We start from the raw sequence: 18,636 nt of genomic DNA, 5'->3' as shown, positions 1-18,636 counted from the left end.
GTTCTGCATCAGGAGATGATGTATACTACGGACACATACATGAGATTTTGGAAATCAAGTATTTGGGCATGGTTGGATTGCGCTGTACTGTTTTCTATTGTGATTGGCACGACAACACTCCAGATCGAGGTGTGAGAACAGATGCATTTGGTGTTACATCAGTAAATTCGAGGCGAAAGCTGCAATATTATGATCCTTTCATTCTTGCTTCTCAGGCCGATCAGGTAATTAAATGTTAATTATTCAGAATGATTCATCATCATGTGTATTAATTTATAATTTTTCTAAATGTTACAGGTTTGTTATATCAAGTACCCCCGGGTAAGGAACAGAGATGATCCATGGGTTACTGTTACAAGACTCAACCCGAGAGGCCGAGTTCAGGGAAGTTCTGAGCTGGAAGACCCACTACAACCAAGCACATCCGGCAACTTAAGTGCAGCAGAAGATTTAGCTGGAGTTGGCCTTGTAGTCGATTTAACCGACTTCGGAGAGGAAGCCGTCGTTCACGTAGAGGATGAACCAGTGATTGGAGAGTTTCACCAAGATCCAGATTCAGATTCATCTGGTGATGATGACTCGGAAACAGACTACCATTGATTTTTTTTTTTTTTTTTTTTAAGAAATACCGAGGAAATTCCGAGGAACACTTGATATAACCTCTTTCCTCGGATATTAGTTATTTGGTTTATCTAGCAAGGCAAAGCTGAATACGAATTAAAAACTACTCAAAACACAACCAAATAAAATGAAGAAACCATGTAAAAGAAATACGAACTCATAATTAAGAAAAAAAATAAAAAAATAAAAAAAAAAAACTAAGTTCAAAATTAACAGAAAATAAGACCATAAAACGTTAGAATAGAAAATAAAATAAAATAGCGCGGTCGGAAATCAAATGGCAATACTGGCCGGTGATAGCTCCTACTCCTCGTCTCCTGCTCCAGATGTTCCTGCATCTTTGGGTCTCTTAGACCTCTTTCTTACCCTGTGTGTACCACTCGAACCCGAACCAGAGCTGGATGGAGAGTTGTCCTGATGAACTACATCATCCTTTTGGCAACGACACGGCCTGATACGTGAAATGGCAGCCCAGATCTTGTGTAGCATGTCGTTGTTTGTCTTTATGCTCTGATCTCTCCAATGTTGTTGCTGGCGCGAAGTGGCGTTCGGTGGAAGCTCTTGCAGCTTGTACTGGCTGGAGTCTGATGGGAGTAGCTGATGGGGTTGTGAATCATCTGGAATGGCTTGTGCAGCCTCATCTTCTCCTTCTTCATCAACCACGGCCTTGCCTTTGGTCTGATATTTTGGCGTGAAGAAGGATGGCTTGTCTACTAGTGCGGTAGCAGGGGGTAGGAACTCAACTGCAGCCTCTGAAAGTAGAGCAGTCAGGCCGATCTGAGGCAGGTGGCAGTAGAGTGTTTTCTTCGCTCGGTCCTGGAATACGTAGACGTAAGGACCATCCCGATCGATCCTCGAGTGGGGACCAGCTATGAACTCCTTACTTACTAGAGAAATGACATCCAGGTAGTTCCAAGCAATGTTGTTCGATCTGTCCAGTGCTACCTGATGGTTCTCGCAGTCTACACCCACATGTGTAAGGATCCGAGTAATCACTGCACCAAATCCACATGCACTGCTCTTGGATTTGGTTACTTTCCCCTTGTATCCTGCTAAGTTTGCGGCCAGCACCGCTCCCATGTTGAAGGCAGTAGCAGGTGGGAATGTAGAGTTTCCAAATGCCGGTAGCAAATGCCTCACACCTTGGTACAGGAGGCACAACTCCCATTGCGTGACTGATGCGGCTGTGGTTGTCCCGTATAGCAATGAGCCAATGAGGCGTGTGGCATATCTCAGTACTGGGCTCCGGATAAGTGACTCCTTTGCCTGAGAAGATCTATAAACCCCTGTGCCAATCGTTTCCCAGAAGTTCAACAGCTCTGAAGTCCAATAAAGACCAGATGTCCTCTCCCCTGCACTCAATCCAAATAGTCCGCAGAGGTCTGTGAAAGATACCTCAAAGTATACTTTCTGCACTACGAATGCCAGAAAACCTTCCTGATGGCTATCATCGGGATGGCTGACGTATGCGGATGCTATGAACTGGCGTACCAACTCCGGATAAGTGGGTTCGTTGAGGTTGCATAGTTGGCCTAGACCCATGTTCTGGAACAGCCCTTCAATGTCTGATTTGATTCCCAATATTGTCATCGTCTCAGGACATGCTAGTTGTGTAGCCGGAACGGCTACCTTCTTCATGTTGTTGTAGTGGGTGGTATCAGACTTATCCCACTTCTTTGGCCTTTGCTTCTCTCGCTGAGACGAACCCTCTTCTTGTGTGTTCTTCTTTGCTGATGTTTTCGTGCGCTTCATTCTCTACAAAATAGAATCATTGCTCTCAACATAATTATAATCAATTAAGAACTCAAATCAACATGAAAATGAAAGGCGAAATCGAGTTGTGATAAAAAAAACCAAATTGAAAAAAATTCTCAATCCCTAAATCATCTCAAATCCTGTTCCAAACTCGTTGATCACAGACAATTGTGTTCTATTCCATGTTTAAACATCTGTTTCATGCATATTTGATCAAGGAATCAACACGGAAATAAAAAATTCACAAAACCCAAAAAATTGCTCAAGAACACGATTTCAGAATGTGGAGATTCGCGGAGTATACCTGTCTTAGGGTGAAAATGAGTGTAGGAATCAGGTAGAGCTCGAAAAATCAAGGGGAATAGAGCCCAAAATTGTTCAAATCGGATGATTATAGAGAGAGAAAAGGGGGGGGGGGTCGAATTATAGGGAAATCGGAGGGGATAAGAGTTCTGAGGTTTTGATCCAAAAAGTTCGGGTTTTGCCTTATAATTCTGTTTCCCGCACACGCATCGATCGATGTGTTTTTGTACAAACACGGATCGATCGATCACATTGTTACGCTTTGGTCCATCTTAGTGATCGATCAATGCGTTTTTGGATATATATACATCGATCGATCCGTTTATAAAAAAACGTACAAGCTTTTCCGAGGACATTCCGAGGAAAGTTTGAGATTCTCGATCGATCGATGGGATAGTCAAACCGATCGATCACATTGTTACGCTTTGGTCCATCTTAGTGATCGATCGATGCGTTTTTGGATATATATACATCGATCGATCCGTTTATAAAAAAACGTACGAGATTTTCCGAGGACATTCCAAGGAAAGTTTGAGATTCTCGATCGATCGATGGGATAGTCAAATCGATTGATCACATTGTTACGCTTTGGTCCATCTTAGTGATCGATCGATGCTTTTTTGGATATATATACATCGATCGATCCGTTTATAAAAAAACGTACGAGATTTTCCAAGGACATTCCGAGGAACGCTTGAGATTCTTGATCGATCGATGGGATAATCTAATCGATCGATCACATTGTTACGCTTTGGTCCATCTTAGTGATCGATCGATGTGTTTTTGGATATATATACATCGATCGATCCGTTTATAAAAAAAACATTGACGTATTGAAACCCCAGACACTAGTTCCTCGGAATTTCCTCGGAATATTCCGACGGAATTCCGAGGAAGAAGGGGTTTCCTCGGAATTCCCTCGGAATAATCCGAAGAAATTCCGAGGAAATAGGGTTTTTAAACCGAAAACAACGTTTTGCGGTTTGAATAACACCTATATAACCCTTATTAAGTGTCTTACGTTCATTATGAAGTCAAAAATTTGTTCCTTACCGTATAATTAACACTTTTCCGATTGTATGAACGAAATCCCACAACATAAGAGAAACACTTATACCTTTTAATGAACGGTAAAGGGAATACTTTCAATTAGTTTTGAAATTTGTTATTTCATGGTTTATGCTCATCTATACAAAGAATCCTCAATGGTATGCATTACAATTGTATAAGAAATGAAATACGGCAAAAAAATTGATGTTTTGAAACCCCAAACACTAGTTCCTCGGTATTTCCTCGGAATATTCCGAGGAAATTCCGACGGAAATTTTACTATCCGTCGGAATTTCCTCGGAATATTTTCACTTTACCGGGCAAATATTTCGCGAAAATTGAAATTAGAATTCCGACGGAATTCCGACGGATAGTATCCGTCGGACCCTAGGTTTTATAACCACGAGCCGCTTCTTCTTCCCCATTTCTCTCTTCTTCCTCTGCGCGACTCCTCCGGCGATTTCCCCCTGAAATCCGACGATATCTCCGGCGATCTCCCCCTTCTCTTACACAAATCATGTAAGGACCCTATCCCACTCTCTTAGGTTCTATTTGTTAGGTTTTTGTGTAGTTTTGATAGATTTTTGTTAGGGTGATTGGTTAGGATTGTGATTTGGTTGTATAATAGGTTTAGAATTGTGATTTGGTTGAATAATTTGTTTTGTTGAATTGATTTAGAATTTTTTTATATTTTTTTATTTTTTTGTATTTATAAAATCGATTTTTGTATATAAAATCGATTTTTGTATTTTACAAAACGATTTTTCTATATAAATTCGATTTTTTGGATTTTACAAAATCTTTTTTGTATATAAATTCGATTTTTTGGACTTTACAAAACATTTTTAATATCTATAAAACTTTTTTTGTGATTAAAAACTATTATTTGGGATTTAAAAATATTTTTATATATATATATATATATATATATATATATATATATATTATTAAAAGTATTTTTTGTAATTATTAAACTATTTTTTATTTATTAAAACTATTTTTTGTTTATTAGAACTATTTTTATATATTTATTAAATATTTTTAATATCTATAAATATTTTTTTGTGATTAAATTATTTGGGATTTTTTTTTAAAAAAATTAATTTATATATTTCTGTATTTATTAAATATATTTTTTATATTTTTTAAATTTACAGGTCTCATGATGATCAGACCCGGCCTCGACAGCGTCGTGGTCGTGGTGGTACGGGGAGCCAGTCTCGAGATTCCACCCATTTTCAGGATTCCCCTTCGCCCCACAGCTCCAACCATACATCTCCCTCTGCTGCACCCGCTCCTGCTCCTCTAGCTCCCGCTGCTGCATCCGCTCCTGCTCCTCCGGGTCCTCCGGGAGTGATGAGTGTTGCGGAGTTGGTTCAACAGCCCGGTCGTGACCATCTTCCGTATCTCACTCCGTATCCACATGGACGGGGTCAAACATGGTAATTAAACATTTTTTTTCTTTAAATTTGGATTCATTATTAACCGTTTGTTCTTTTTATTAGGTTCAACCGATCCGGGAACGGGATCAGCGCATGGATCAACCGTATGATGTACTCGGCCCTCGACAGGGGACATCCGACTTTCACTCACTTCCCTACCGACAAGCAGGTTCTGTGGTTTCGTCAGTTTGCGGTAAGTATTCTAATTTTTTACTTATATTTTTAATCTTTAATATAAATTTTCTACTAATTGTGTTTTTTTTTCAGCAAGAGTTCAACTGGAATTCCGATGAGACGCTCTTTATCTATCACCACTTCGTCCATAAAGTTATGGACAACTATGGGAAGCAGATCCACGAGTGGAAGAAGAAGTGGGAAATCAATAAGGTTCGATTTAATTTATTAAACAATTTTTTAATTTATTAAACTATTTTTTAATTTTTAAACTATTTTCTTTTTTTTTTATTAAAAGGTCCCAAAGTCGATGAACGACACGGTCTGGAAGGAGTTGTGTGCGCATTGGGATAAGGAAGAGACGAAAGAAACTTCTTCCACCAACTCCACCAACCGCAGGAGCGACCGTAAAGGGAAGGGCATCTACAAGCATAACTTGGGTGCTCAATCTATTGCCACTCTGGGAGATCGCATGGTAAGTTCAACCGCTTTTTCTTCAATTATTTGAGTTTCAGAATTTTAATTTATTGTGCATTTCTTCTAATTTCTAATGTTTTTTTAATTTATGTTTTTTTTCAAGGCGGAAGAAAATGATGGCGAGCCGGTTGATGATCTCGCCCTAATGAGGAGGGCGTATACCAACAAGAAGACCGGCCAGATTGATGACGGTCTTGTGAGGGACGTGGTCGACCTGGTCCAAACTCAGGTGGTAGACGAAGTGTCTCAGCTTCAAACCGAGGATGACGCTTCGACGGCTTCGACCAACTTGTCCCGGTTTCGAATCAACGAAATCGTTGAATCCGTAAGTTCTTTTTATTTAAAGTTCAATTCATTTATTTCTTGGTTTAAATTTGTAAATTTGGCTATTTTCTATTCAGTCGGTTCCAAAGAAGAAGGGACGTTTGGTCGGTTTGGGTCGTCGCACCCGGTCGGTTCCTCCTTCTTCTGCACCACCGCCCTTTGTTGATCCAGAAGTACTTACGGCTCAGTTGAATGACAAGGATGATCGCATATCTTTGTTGGAGACCCAGATGGCGGCTCAACAGGCGGGCTATGAGGCACAGAGGAGGCTGAACCAGCAAATGATGGAGATGATGTACCCGAACGAGGTGTTCCCGGACGTGCCAGGCCCGTAGTTTTTTTTTTCCCAAAAACTCGGAATGTTTTATTTTTATTTGTGAAACTTTGAATATTAATTAATATGATTTCAATTTTAATTTTAATTTTATATTTTCGAATTTAAATTTCAAAAATTTTATTTTTTTAAAAAAATTAATATTTTTTACATTCCGAGGAAATTAATTATATTTTTTACTCGATCGATCGATGCGTTATTGGACATAAATCCATCGATCGATCTGTTTATAAAAAACCGTTCGGAATATACCGAGGGACATCTTCCTCGGAATATACCGAGGGACATGTTCCTCGGAATATACCGAGGGACATGTTCCTCGGAATATTCCGAGGAAGATTTCCCTCGGTATATTCCGATCGATCGATGAATATGTGTCCAAAAACGCATCGATCGATGAGCTTCCGAGGAAATATCCCGACGAAGTTCTCCCTCGGTATATTCCGAGGAGATTTCCGACAAACTAGTGATCCTCAGAATTTCCTCGGAAATTTGTTTCCTCGGAATTCCGTCGGAAAATTCCGAGGGATTTCCGAGGAAAGAAGAAATTCCGAGGAATTATTTCCGAGGACTTGTTTCGTCGGTATGTCGTCGGAATAACGTTATTCCGACGAAATTCCGACGATTTTTTCCCTCAGTATCCTTGCTGTTTTCTTGTAGTGATATATATATATATATATATATATATATATATGGAACCAAGCATTACAAAGCTCCAAGACTTTGTTTGGAAGTTAAATATTCTTGAAAAAAACTTTGTCATCTTATATGGCAGTCAATCAGAAGACATATAATAATTACGAGGAATTTGAATCATCGTTACATGTAATGTGATAATATATGTTAGAGATGTTGAGAATGTGATGAGTCTGTAACCCATGCCATCTTCGAATTCTACCAGCACTTCAAGCGTGGACTCTAGCAGCTACACCATCCCATCTTAATATATTCCATGTGTCCAACATATACACTAATATAGATTATCTCTTTTGGACGAAGAACATTATTGCTGATCGAGAGATGGACATGAATCATTATCCATGAATTATTTGATATCTCTAGAAAGCAAATAATGATAAATGTTTAGAAGGGTTAATAGAGATCCACTTGAGCTGATAAAATATGCCGAAAGAGAATGCTAAGCATGGTTCATATCAAATGAGCAATTGTTGTTCTGAACCAAACCACAGTAGCAACATCTCAAGTCTTATGCTTAAAAAAATATGTTTGATAGATGGTTCTTGGACCTATACATCGATCTTTAGTGGTTGTGCATGGATGCGGAAAGATAGCACTGGAAAAACATAGCTTAGGAGCACAAGAAACCAAAGACGAAAAAAATCTGCATTGCATTTTGAGCAGGAAGCGCTACGCTGGGCAGTGAAAAATATATTGTCTCATTCGACATGCCAACACTTTGGGACGGACTGCAAAATGTAATAGCGATGTTAGGAGAACCTCATGCATACCTAAATTTATCGACATAGTTAAAAAAGATTCAAGAACTAAAAAGAAGATTCAATGATTTCAGGATATCTGTTATAAATCATATTGTGGATGTCCATAACCGGCCCGGTCCATAACCGGTCCATACCTAGAGAGAGAGAGAGAGAGACAGCCGCGCCCTAGAGAGAGAGAGAGAGCCGGTGGCTGGAGAGAGAGAAACCCTAGTTTCTCTTTTCCTTATTAGTTTATGATTTGTACTCTTTCCATATTAGTATTTCCTTTCTCTAGTCTTTCCATTATTATATGACGGTGTAATTCCTATATATAAAGGGCTCCTGATGTTTATGAATAAGACAGAAACATACATATTATATTCTCTTGTTTTACAACACGTTATCAGCACGATTACTTTAAAACCCTAAAGCAAAAGTCCCGACCTAATCCCGAACTTATCCCGGCGATAATCCTAGACGGCTCGAACCCATCCCGATCGCGAAACCCTAAACCCGATCGTGAACCTTCATCCATACTCAAGGCGTTCCCGATCTAAGCTCAATTCGTGACCCGATAAGCAGCCAGTTCGATACTCAGCACGTTCACGAACCGATAGCTGCTTGCTCCCGTTCTTGACTCGTCTCAGCTTCAATCTGTTCGCAACAGACAGCAACCCGTTCGCGACCCGACAGCAACGATCAGCTCGCGTTCTTCTCTATTAGGTGGTCCATTCAACCCGACTTGAGGTTTAGGTAAAACTAAAACCTAAGAACAAAACCCTAAGGCAATAGATCCAATCCCTAATAACCTAAATTGAATCTTATTGCTTGATTAAAATTGAAACCCTAATTCCCTAAAGCCTAGCCGCATGCATACCATGCAAACCCTAATCGAAATTTGATTTGATTGTTTATGTGATTGAATGTTTTGAATCTGATTATCATCACATATAACCGATTGCTAGGATTGATTAATCTCATACTTGAATTTGGTTGATTGAATTGATGAACTAATTGAATGTTATCTTGCGATAGAAATCGCCTGAGTTGATTAGTTCTCATCTTGTTTAAAACTTGAAACCGACCGGCTTGTTCATATTGAAACCCTAATTGCATTAATCTCATTGAATATGATCGTTAGGCTGATAGTAACTAAACCCCTTGATGCATTGCTTGATTGTTTTATTGAGGTGACATGATCACTTAGAATCGTTCTTGCTAAAGATGAATAACCGATTGCATTAAGATCATATAGAAACCGATTGCTAAGATTGTTCATACTCTTGGATGTGCGGCTTGTCTTGCATTATGCATGTTCGGATTGTTTGGCCGTGCGGCTTGTTAGCATATCATGCATGCATAATCGTATGAACTAAATGCATCATATTCGTTTGGTCGTGTGACCAATTTGCATTATATATCTGATTGTCTTGTATGCATTGTAAGAACAGTATGAATCCTAAGAATGAAATATATGATTTCAGATGTCGAAAATCAACAACTTGGATTTTGCTGCCCTAAATCTCTCTGGAGATAATTACTTGCAATGGACACTTAATGCTAAGATCATCCTAAAATCTAAGGGACTCGGTGAATGTATCACCGAGGGCAATAATGCAAGTGAGAAAGATAGATATGGAGCTATATTAATTATACGCCATCATCTTATTGAGAGTCTCAAAGATCAGTATTTGACTATTGAGAATTCTCTAGACCTTTGGACAGAGTTGAAAACGAGATATGATCACCAGAGAACGGTGTTAATACCAAAGGCTATGTATGATTGGAGGAATCTCATAATCCAGGACTTCAAGTCCGTGGACAAGTATAACTCGGCCCTGTTTAAGATAGTTTCTAAATTGAAACTGTGTGGTGAGGATATAACGGATAAGGATATGCTTGAGAAAACCTTTTTCACCTTCCACACAAGCAATGTGTTGTTACAACCACAGTACTGAGAGAAGGGCTTCACAACCTATGCTAATCTGATCTCTTGTCTCTTGCTCGCTGAGCAGAACAATGAACTGTTGATGAGAAACAGTGAATTGAGACCTCCTGGAACAAACCCATTACCTGAGGCACATGCGACCGTAGAGGATAAGAAAGAGTCGAACCATGTCCAGAGTGATAGCCAACACGGCCGTGGTCGTGGAAAATGGCATGGACGTGGTGGTCAAGGCCGAAACTCGTTTGGTCGAGGCCTAGGCAACTCATATGGCCGTGGCCAAGGACACTCTTATGGAGGCCGTGGTCATAGCCGAGGCTGTGGTACATCATTTAAACCACAAAACTCGACCAAATTTGTGTGCCATAGATGTGGTATGGATAATCATTGGGCTAAGACATGTAGTACTCCCAAACATCTCGTTGACCTCTACCAAGAGAGTTTGAAAGGGAAGAATCCTGAAGCTCATATGACTTATCAAGATGGTGAAGATGATTTCAATCATGAACAAGACGATCTCATGGAGTATGAAACGTCTGATTGTTTAAAAGAATGAAGTTGAATTCGACATCTATGTTTTTTGTGTTCTTTGCTTTGTGTTTTCTATGTTTTGATTGCTTTGAACTTATTTTATTAATGAATGGAAGTTTTTGATATAAAAGTCTCTAAAGTCCCATAGAGGGCTACAACCAGACTAATATCATGTTGCCTAAGGGTACACATCTAGAGATATCTGATGCATTGTATTCACCCAGATCTAAGAGAAGCCTATTGAGCTTTAAAGACATTCGAATGAATGGCTTTCATATTGAGACTAAGGGCGAAGGAAACAAAGAGTTCCTTCAGATCATAGAGATCGGCCAAGGCTATAAGAAAGTCCTAGAGTCTATACATGCACTCTCTACTGGCCTTTTACTATGCTAAGGTCGGAATGATAGAGACCAATGATGGTGAGTTCACGTCCCAAGCGTTTAATGATTACTGTATGTCCATGGGGGTAAGTGTGGAACACTCCGCGGCACATGTACATACACAAAATGGCTTGGCCGAGCCATTCATAAAACGAATTTAGCTAATAGCTAGACCATTGCTTATGAGGTCTAAGCTTTCGGCCACAGCTTAGGGACACGCGGTCTTGCACGCGGCCGAACTGATTCGTATAAGACCGTCTAGTGAACATAGATATTCCCCATTACAATTGTTTACGGGTCATGAGCCAGACATATCCAATCTTAAGACATTTGGCTGTGCCGTCTATGTGCCAATTGCACCACCACAGAGAACAAAGATGGGACCTCAAAAGAGGATGGGGATATATGTTAGATATGATTCTCCCACAATTATAAAATACCTTGAGCCAACTACGGGTGATTTATTTAAGGCCAGGTATGCGGATTGTCACTTTGATGAATCCGAACATCCAACATTAGCGGGAGATAGCAGTAAACTGGTAAAAGAAATTACGTGGAATCAAACATCCTTATCTTGGCAAGATCCTCGGACTCAAGAGTGTGATTTAGAAGTCCAAAAGATTATACATTTACAAAAGCTAGTTAATCAATTGCCAAATTCCTTTGCTGACCCGAAAAGACTGACTAAGTCATATATACCAGCTGCTAATACACCAATAAGAATTGATGTTCAAGAAGGACACAATCAAGTTGCTACAGATTCTAGACAACGTTTGAAACGTGGTAGACCAATAGGTTCCAAAGATAAAAACAATCGGAAAACTAAGAAAGGTGCAGAGATTGAAACCGATGTTGTTAAAACCCTATACACGACCGCGGCCGTTCCTAAATCCCGGGACTTAGCCGCGGCCGATCCCAAAACCCTAATAGCGATCGCGGCCGATCATGAATGCTTAGATGCGGTCGGCCCTGATGTATCTAATACTGATTCTTGGGACGCCAAAATTCAAGGTACTGAAGGTCCTGATAATAATGAGATTTCAATAAACTATGTCTTGTCTGGGATACAATGGAACATAAAGAATGTCGACATTGATGATATATTTGCATGCAATGTAGCACCTGAAATCATGGATGATAATGAGGATCATGAACCCACGTCTATTTATGAGTGCACTCAACGATCAGATTGGATCAAATGGAAAGAAGCTATAAACGTGGAGTTAAACTCTTTAAAGAAGAGAGATGTCTTTGGACCAATAGTCCGGACATCTTATGATGTTAAACTAGTCCGCCATAAGTGGGTCTTTGTGAGAAAGAGAAACGAACATGGTAATGTCGTTAGATATAAAGCATGACTTGTTGCACAAGGATTCTCACAAAGACCAGGAATAGATTATAATGAGACATACTCCCCTGTAGTGGATGCTACTACTTTTAGATTCCTGATAAGTCTGGCTATAAGAGAAAAATTAGACTTGCGGTTAATGGATGTTGTAACTGCATACTTATATGGGCCACTAGATAATGAGATTTATATGAAAGTACCAGAGGGTATAGAGTTGAAAAACAAATCGAGTACTCGAGAACAACACTGTATAAAGTTGAATAAATCACTTTATGGATTGAAACAATCAGGCCGAATGTGGTACAATAGACTAAGTGAGTACTTAGTGAAAGAGGGATATAAAAATGATCCGATCAGCCCTTGTATCTTTATAAAGAAATTCGGCCAGGGCTTTGTTATCATAGCAGTGTATATTGATGATTTGAATATCCTAGGAACCTCTGGAGAGATTTTCCAAACAGTTGAATATCTTAAGAAAGAATTCGAGATGAAAGATCTAGAAAAAACGAAATTCTGTTTGGGATTACAACTTGAGTACATAAGAGATGTAATCCTTGTGCATCAAATGGCATATACAGAAAAAATACTCAAGAGATTTAACATGGCCGAGTCTCACCACCCTTATCTAGCCCCATGGTCGTGAGGACTCTCGGCCTGGACATTGATCAATTCCGTCCTAAGATGGACGATGAAGATGTCCTTGGTCCCGAAGTGCCATATCTCAGTGCCATAGGAGCTTTGATGTATCTGGCTAGTCACACACGACCAGATATATGTTTTGCCGTGAATCTATTATCTAGATTTAGTTTTTGTCCAACCCAAAGGCACTGGGACGGGATTAAACATATTCTTCGTTACCTGCAAGGAACAAAAGACTTGGGTTTATTTTATACTAACCATGACAAATAAGGATTAGTTGGCTTTGCTGATGCAGGTTATTTCTCGGATCCTCACAATGCTCGATCACAGACCGGCTACGTCTTTACTCATGGTGGTACGACCATCTCATGGCGTTCCATGAAGCAGAAAATCACGGCCACTTCATCAAACCATTCGGAAATCTTGGCTATTCACGAGGCCAGCCGCGAGTCTGTGTGGTTACGGTCCATGACCAACCATATCCGAGTTGATTGTGGGATGACCGAAGGTAAGGACGCACCAACCGTGATGTATGAGGACAATGCAGCTTGCATTGCTCAGCTTAAGGATGGCTACATCAAAGGAGACCGGACGAAGCACATACTGCCTAAGTTCTTCTTCACGCACGAGCTTCAGAAAGCCGGCGAGGTCCAAGTCGCCCTAGTGCGTTCCAGTGACAACTCAGCCGACCTGTTCACCAAATCACTTCCTACCTGCACGTTCAGGAAGCTCACACATCATATTGGGATGCGTAGACTGAAAGACCTTCAATGATGTTCAGAACAAGGGGAGTAATACGTGTTGTACTCTTTTTCCTTCACCATGGTTTTGTCCCACTGAGTTTTCCTGGTAAGGTTTTAATGAGGCAACATCTAAAGCGTATTACAAACTCTGTATGGTTATGGCATCCAAGGGGAGTGTTATAAATCATATTGTGGATGTCCATAACCGGCCCGGTCCATAATCGGTCCATACCTAGAGAGAGAGAGAGAGAGCCGGTGGCTGGAGAGAGAGAAATCCTATTTTCCCTTTTCCTTATTAGTTTATGATTTGTACTCTTTGCATATTTGTATTTCCTTTCTCTAGTCTTTCCATTATTCTATGACGGTGTAATTCCCTATATATAAAGGGATCTTTTTGTTTATGAATAAGACATAAACATACAGATTCTATTCTCTTGTTTTACAACAATATCCTATATTTTTCGGGGACAAAATGAGACATCATATTTTTTAGGTAGAACGCTATCGTATATGTATTTGTTTTATGTATTTGTTTTGTTGGTTATTCTATTCCGATCTAGTTATCCAAACACCTCAAATTTGAATAATAGAATAATTTTTTTTATATTTCTTTTCTATCTAACTGATATACATTTTTCTCAAAAAAGTCTATTTTTAATAACTATATTAGTTATATAACATTAATTAAATAATAAATAATGCCATATATTTAGAAATGTTACATTAGGCAATTGGATTTTTTTTTTTTAAATGTCAAATGATATATTAAAATTGTTAAACGTATGAAGTAACAATTCAAATAGACGAAATTAAGTAACAAACAAAATAAAAGGAGTAAAAATACATTATTTCTTTAATAAAGTTATACACAAGTCAAAAAGAAAGATCTGAAACCAAGTGTAGTAATTAAGAATATTAAATACCCTTTTGGAAAAGACAAGGTCCCAAAGACCAAGCTCTAGATTCATTAACAGCTATACACACACACATTCACACACCATCTTCAACCTCTCTCTTAATCTCAATGGACTTTTTCCAGAAAGCCAAAGCCGTTCGTTTACGGAGCCACCACGACAAGTACCTAATCGCCGACGAAGACGAAGAGTCCGTCACTCAAGAACGCAACGGCTCAGCAGGCGCAGCCAAATGGACCGTGGAACCGGTCCCAGGCTCCTCCAATCTAATCCGCCTCAAAAGCGCTTACGGCAAGTACTTAACGGCGTCAAACAAACCGTTTCTCCTCGGAGCCACGGGAAGAAAAGTTCTGCAGACTAATCCGAGCCGTCTCGACTCGTCTCTCGCCTGGGAACCGATCAGAGACGGTGCTTTGGTCAAGCTCAAGACGCGTTACGGTCACTTCCTTCGCGGTAACGGTGGCTTGCCTCCGTGGAGAAACTCCGTCACTCACGATATTCCTCACAGATCGGCTACTCAGGATTGGATTCTTTGGCACGTCGACGTCGTCGATATTCTCACCGATCAACACCAGCAGCCACAGCCGCAGCCTCCGTCTCCGCTTCATCATTCTGATTCTCTCGATTTCGAACCTGGATCTCCTTCCAGATCTAACCGTTTCTTCAGACAGGAGGTGAGTTCTTGAACCGACAAAACTTTTCAACTGAAGACTCGTTGACTTTATGTTTTTGTGTTTTGTCGTAGTCAACGGATTCGGTAGCGGTTGGATCGCCGCCGAAATCGGAAGGGAGAGTGATATACTACCACGTGGCGGACGATGACGGTGATGTTGAGGATGATTCAGTTGAGGTGAAGTCGTTTACTTTCAAAGGCAATGGGGTTGAGGAGCTGACTAAGAGGTTGAAAGAAGAGAGCAATGTGGAAGATGTTATCGTTTGTACTCGCAGTCCTTTGAACGGGAAGCTTTTCCCTTTGCGTCTTCAGCTTCCGCCGAATAATGCCGACATGACCGTTGTTTTAGTACCAGTCTCATCGAAAAGTGAGTTTGTTTTGTCCTAAATTGCAAGTCAAAATCGTTGCTTTGGCACTAATACTCTGTTTTTCTTTGATGTAACAGTAGCGGAAGGGTTCATCAAGTGAGAAATTTGTATGTTTGAAGCTTGAGCCGTGAAAGTGAAGGCTATAGCTGGAAATGATTTGTTGTTAATTCAGTGGATTTGCCTTAGAGATATGCTGCTTGATTATTTAAACATTTATGAATTATACAAATATTGTTTGCAGCGGTTAGTGATTCTCGCTGCCTATTAATACAATCATTTTACCTGCTCTGTTCTGCGACTAGCGTTTTGTTTTGTTTGCTACCAGTAGTCTGAACAAGAGCAGGAACAGTCTTTATAAGTGATACAACGACACTATCTCTTACAATGATCTCAGTGTTGGAACACTTTTGAGATTAGTTTAATAACCTCGTGGCAATCGCTGCTACCAGACGTGTGGATTCTTGAATATACAGATTGGAGTCTAAGGTTTATAAGCTTATCAGATTAAAACCAACGGAGAGTCTCTCACAGTGTTGGTTGGCGTTGGCTAGAGGTGCTTGAGAGCGATTCTGTAAATAACCAATGGATATCAGCTTGTCGTCTGAGGGACTCTTTTCTAACCCCACGTTCAGTAATTAGTTTTCTGAACATCCTTCCACCGGATGACCATATGTTTCTCCCCCAATTTGATAAAAGAATAAGCTTAGTCTATTTATTCCTTAAATGTAAATGAATGTTAAAGAATCATGGTTAATAAATATTCGTTGTAAATTGTAATTAATGTAAAGGAATTTACTATTTTTCACTCATTCTTTTGTTACTATTTAAATTAAGCCAAAAAAGTGAAGTTTTGAACAGAACAACAACCTGAGAGTTGGCTTTTATTTGGGCTTCAACGAATCGCAGCCCACCTGAAGTAACCCTCCCCCCCCCAAAACGCACCGCAGTATACTTAAGCTCTGCTTAGTGCTTATCCAACAAAGCACGTCCAGCTCAGTGAAGACAAGACAGGAGTACAATAATTGTTTCAAAATTCTTCCATCAAATGTTATTCAATACACAAAACCGTGTACCACATTCTGCTTGGCATGTTCTACCTTACACGCACTCCACTCTCTCTTCTTCTACTCCTTCCTCACGCCTCCTCTTTATTCTCCTTCTGCAATACTCTCCGATCCAAATCTAAGGTTCTCAGATTGTTCTGAATTACGAAACCAATGGGGGTTGATTACTACAACGTACTGAACGTGCCCCCAAGCGCGAGCGAAGATGATCTGAAGAAATCCTACAGAAGACTAGCGATGAAATGGCATCCCGACAAGAACCCTTCGAGCAAGAAAGAAGCTGAAGCTAAATTCAAACAGATCTCCGAAGCTTACGATGTCCTGAGCGATCCTCAAAGGCGTCAGATCTACGATCAATACGGCGAGGACGGGCTCAAGTCTTCCGACTTACCAACGCCGGCTACGCAGCGGAGCTACTCCTCCAGCAACAACAACAACGAGTTTCGGTATTATCCGCGAGACGCTGAAGATATTTTCAACGAGTTTTTCGGCGCGTCGGGGGATGCATTCGGCGGAGGAGGGAGGTGGGAGAGTGGCAACGGAGGAGGAAGCAGGTTCAGAAGCGCGGAGGCGGGAAGTCAGACGAGTAGGAAAGCGACGGCGAATAGGAAAGCTCCTGCGATCGAGAGCAAGCTGGCTTGTACTCTCGAGGAGTTGTATAAAGGTGGGAGGAGGAAGATGCGAATCTCACGCGTTGTCCCTGATGGTCTCGGGTTAGTCTTTTAGAACCCTCTCTCTCTGATCATGTTCTTGATTAAATCAAGAATCGTTTAGGTTTCTTGATGCTCTGTTTTGTATAGAGTTTATGTTTCTCTGTTTGATTTTCCTTATAAGTTTCTTGTTGCTACATTTGATTTTGCATAGTTTAGTTGTTTAAGATCTTTATGCCATTTCAAATCAATTTCATCATTGATTAATAGTTCTTTGGTTTGTTTAACTGAATGTGTCAATCTCTCTGATGATGTCTTTGTTTGTAGGAAGCCAAAGACAGTGGAAGAGATTTTGAAGATAGACATTACACCAGGATGGAAGAAAGGAACAAAGATCACATTCCCAGAGAAAGGAAACCATGAACCAGGAGTCACTCCTGCTGATCTCATCTTCGTCATCGATGAGAAACCGCACTCGGTCTACAAAAGAGATGGAAACGATCTGATTGTAGACAAGAAAGTCTCGCTTTTGGAAGCTCTAACAGGTATCACTATCAGCCTGACAACGCTAGACGGGAGGAATCTGACTATACCGGTTTTGGATATCGTTAAACCGGGTCAGGAGATTGTGATCCCTAACGAAGGAATGCCTATCTCTAAAGAAGTTTCCAAGAGGGGAGATCTTAGGATAAACTTCGATATCTGTTTCCCTTCGAGGCTAACATTGGAACAGAAGACAGATCTTAAGAGAGTTCTTGGTGGAGCTGCAGTTGACAACTAGTTAATGTTCTTCAATGTTGAGAGAATGTACATACACAATGTGTTTTCAAAATCCTCAGAATAAAGAGTTTAAGGTGAAACAGATCGGCACTTCTTGGGTCTTGATACTCTTTGGTCAGAAAACCTCTCTTTGATGTCATGATATTTATTCTCAGTTACAAGCCATTCGAAAATGTTTTTGTAACTCTTTGTATCTCCAACTACTAATATATTCAAATATACTTCTTTTGATAGTAGTATAGTTCTTTTAGTTACCACTAGATTTTTTAACCGCGCTACGCGCGGATAAGATATTATATGTATTTCTCAATTCTAAAAAATAATGTATAATATTGTATTATATTATTTAAAGAATAGAAAATAAGACTACATAACATAAATATATTTTTTATATTTTCTTTGTGGAAATCATTATGTTGTTTGATTGTTGTACTTAATTCACATATTTGCATAGATATTTGTGATAGATGAATAACTATATTTTTATTATCAGTAAATAATATATATTTATTATATAATATAAGAAAAATGAAATTATTTACTTTTTAATAAACTTGTCTCATGTTGGGGACTCGGTTATAGACATATCATATTCGAATGAAACATTTTTACACTTATCAATGTTCTTAACAATCAATAAACAAATCTGAATATTAAAACAATATCTCATACGATCTCTTTG

The 18,636-nt window shown here is 39.7% G+C and overlaps 2 protein-coding genes across 2 annotated transcripts; both read left to right on the top strand.

Annotated features, from left to right (window-relative positions):
* Positions 1 to 14,442: 14,442 nt before the first annotated feature.
* On the top strand, positions 14,443 to 15,748 carry BNAC09G15070D. Its single transcript, XM_013797726.3, has 3 exons — positions 14,443 to 15,093; positions 15,165 to 15,459; positions 15,538 to 15,748. The coding sequence occupies exons 1-3, from the start codon at positions 14,530 to 14,532 to the stop codon at positions 15,558 to 15,560; spliced, it is 882 nt and encodes a 293-aa protein (XP_013653180.1). The 5' UTR covers positions 14,443 to 14,529; the 3' UTR covers positions 15,561 to 15,748.
* A 749-nt stretch (positions 15,749 to 16,497) lies between these two features.
* On the top strand, positions 16,498 to 18,190 carry LOC106357992 (dnaJ homolog subfamily B member 1). The gene is made up of 2 exons (XM_013797724.3): positions 16,498 to 17,237; positions 17,502 to 18,190. Exons 1-2 carry the CDS (start codon positions 16,678 to 16,680, stop codon positions 17,953 to 17,955), a joined length of 1,014 nt encoding a protein of 337 aa, XP_013653178.1. The 5' UTR covers positions 16,498 to 16,677; the 3' UTR covers positions 17,956 to 18,190.
* Positions 18,191 to 18,636: the final 446 nt, after the last annotated feature.

Source organism: Brassica napus, chromosome C9 (genome assembly GCF_020379485.1).
Source record: "Brassica napus cultivar Da-Ae chromosome C9, Da-Ae, whole genome shotgun sequence".
In the NCBI taxonomy this organism is placed as follows: domain Eukaryota; kingdom Viridiplantae; phylum Streptophyta; class Magnoliopsida; order Brassicales; family Brassicaceae; genus Brassica; species Brassica napus.
This window is presented reverse-complemented; position numbering and strand designations above follow the sequence as displayed.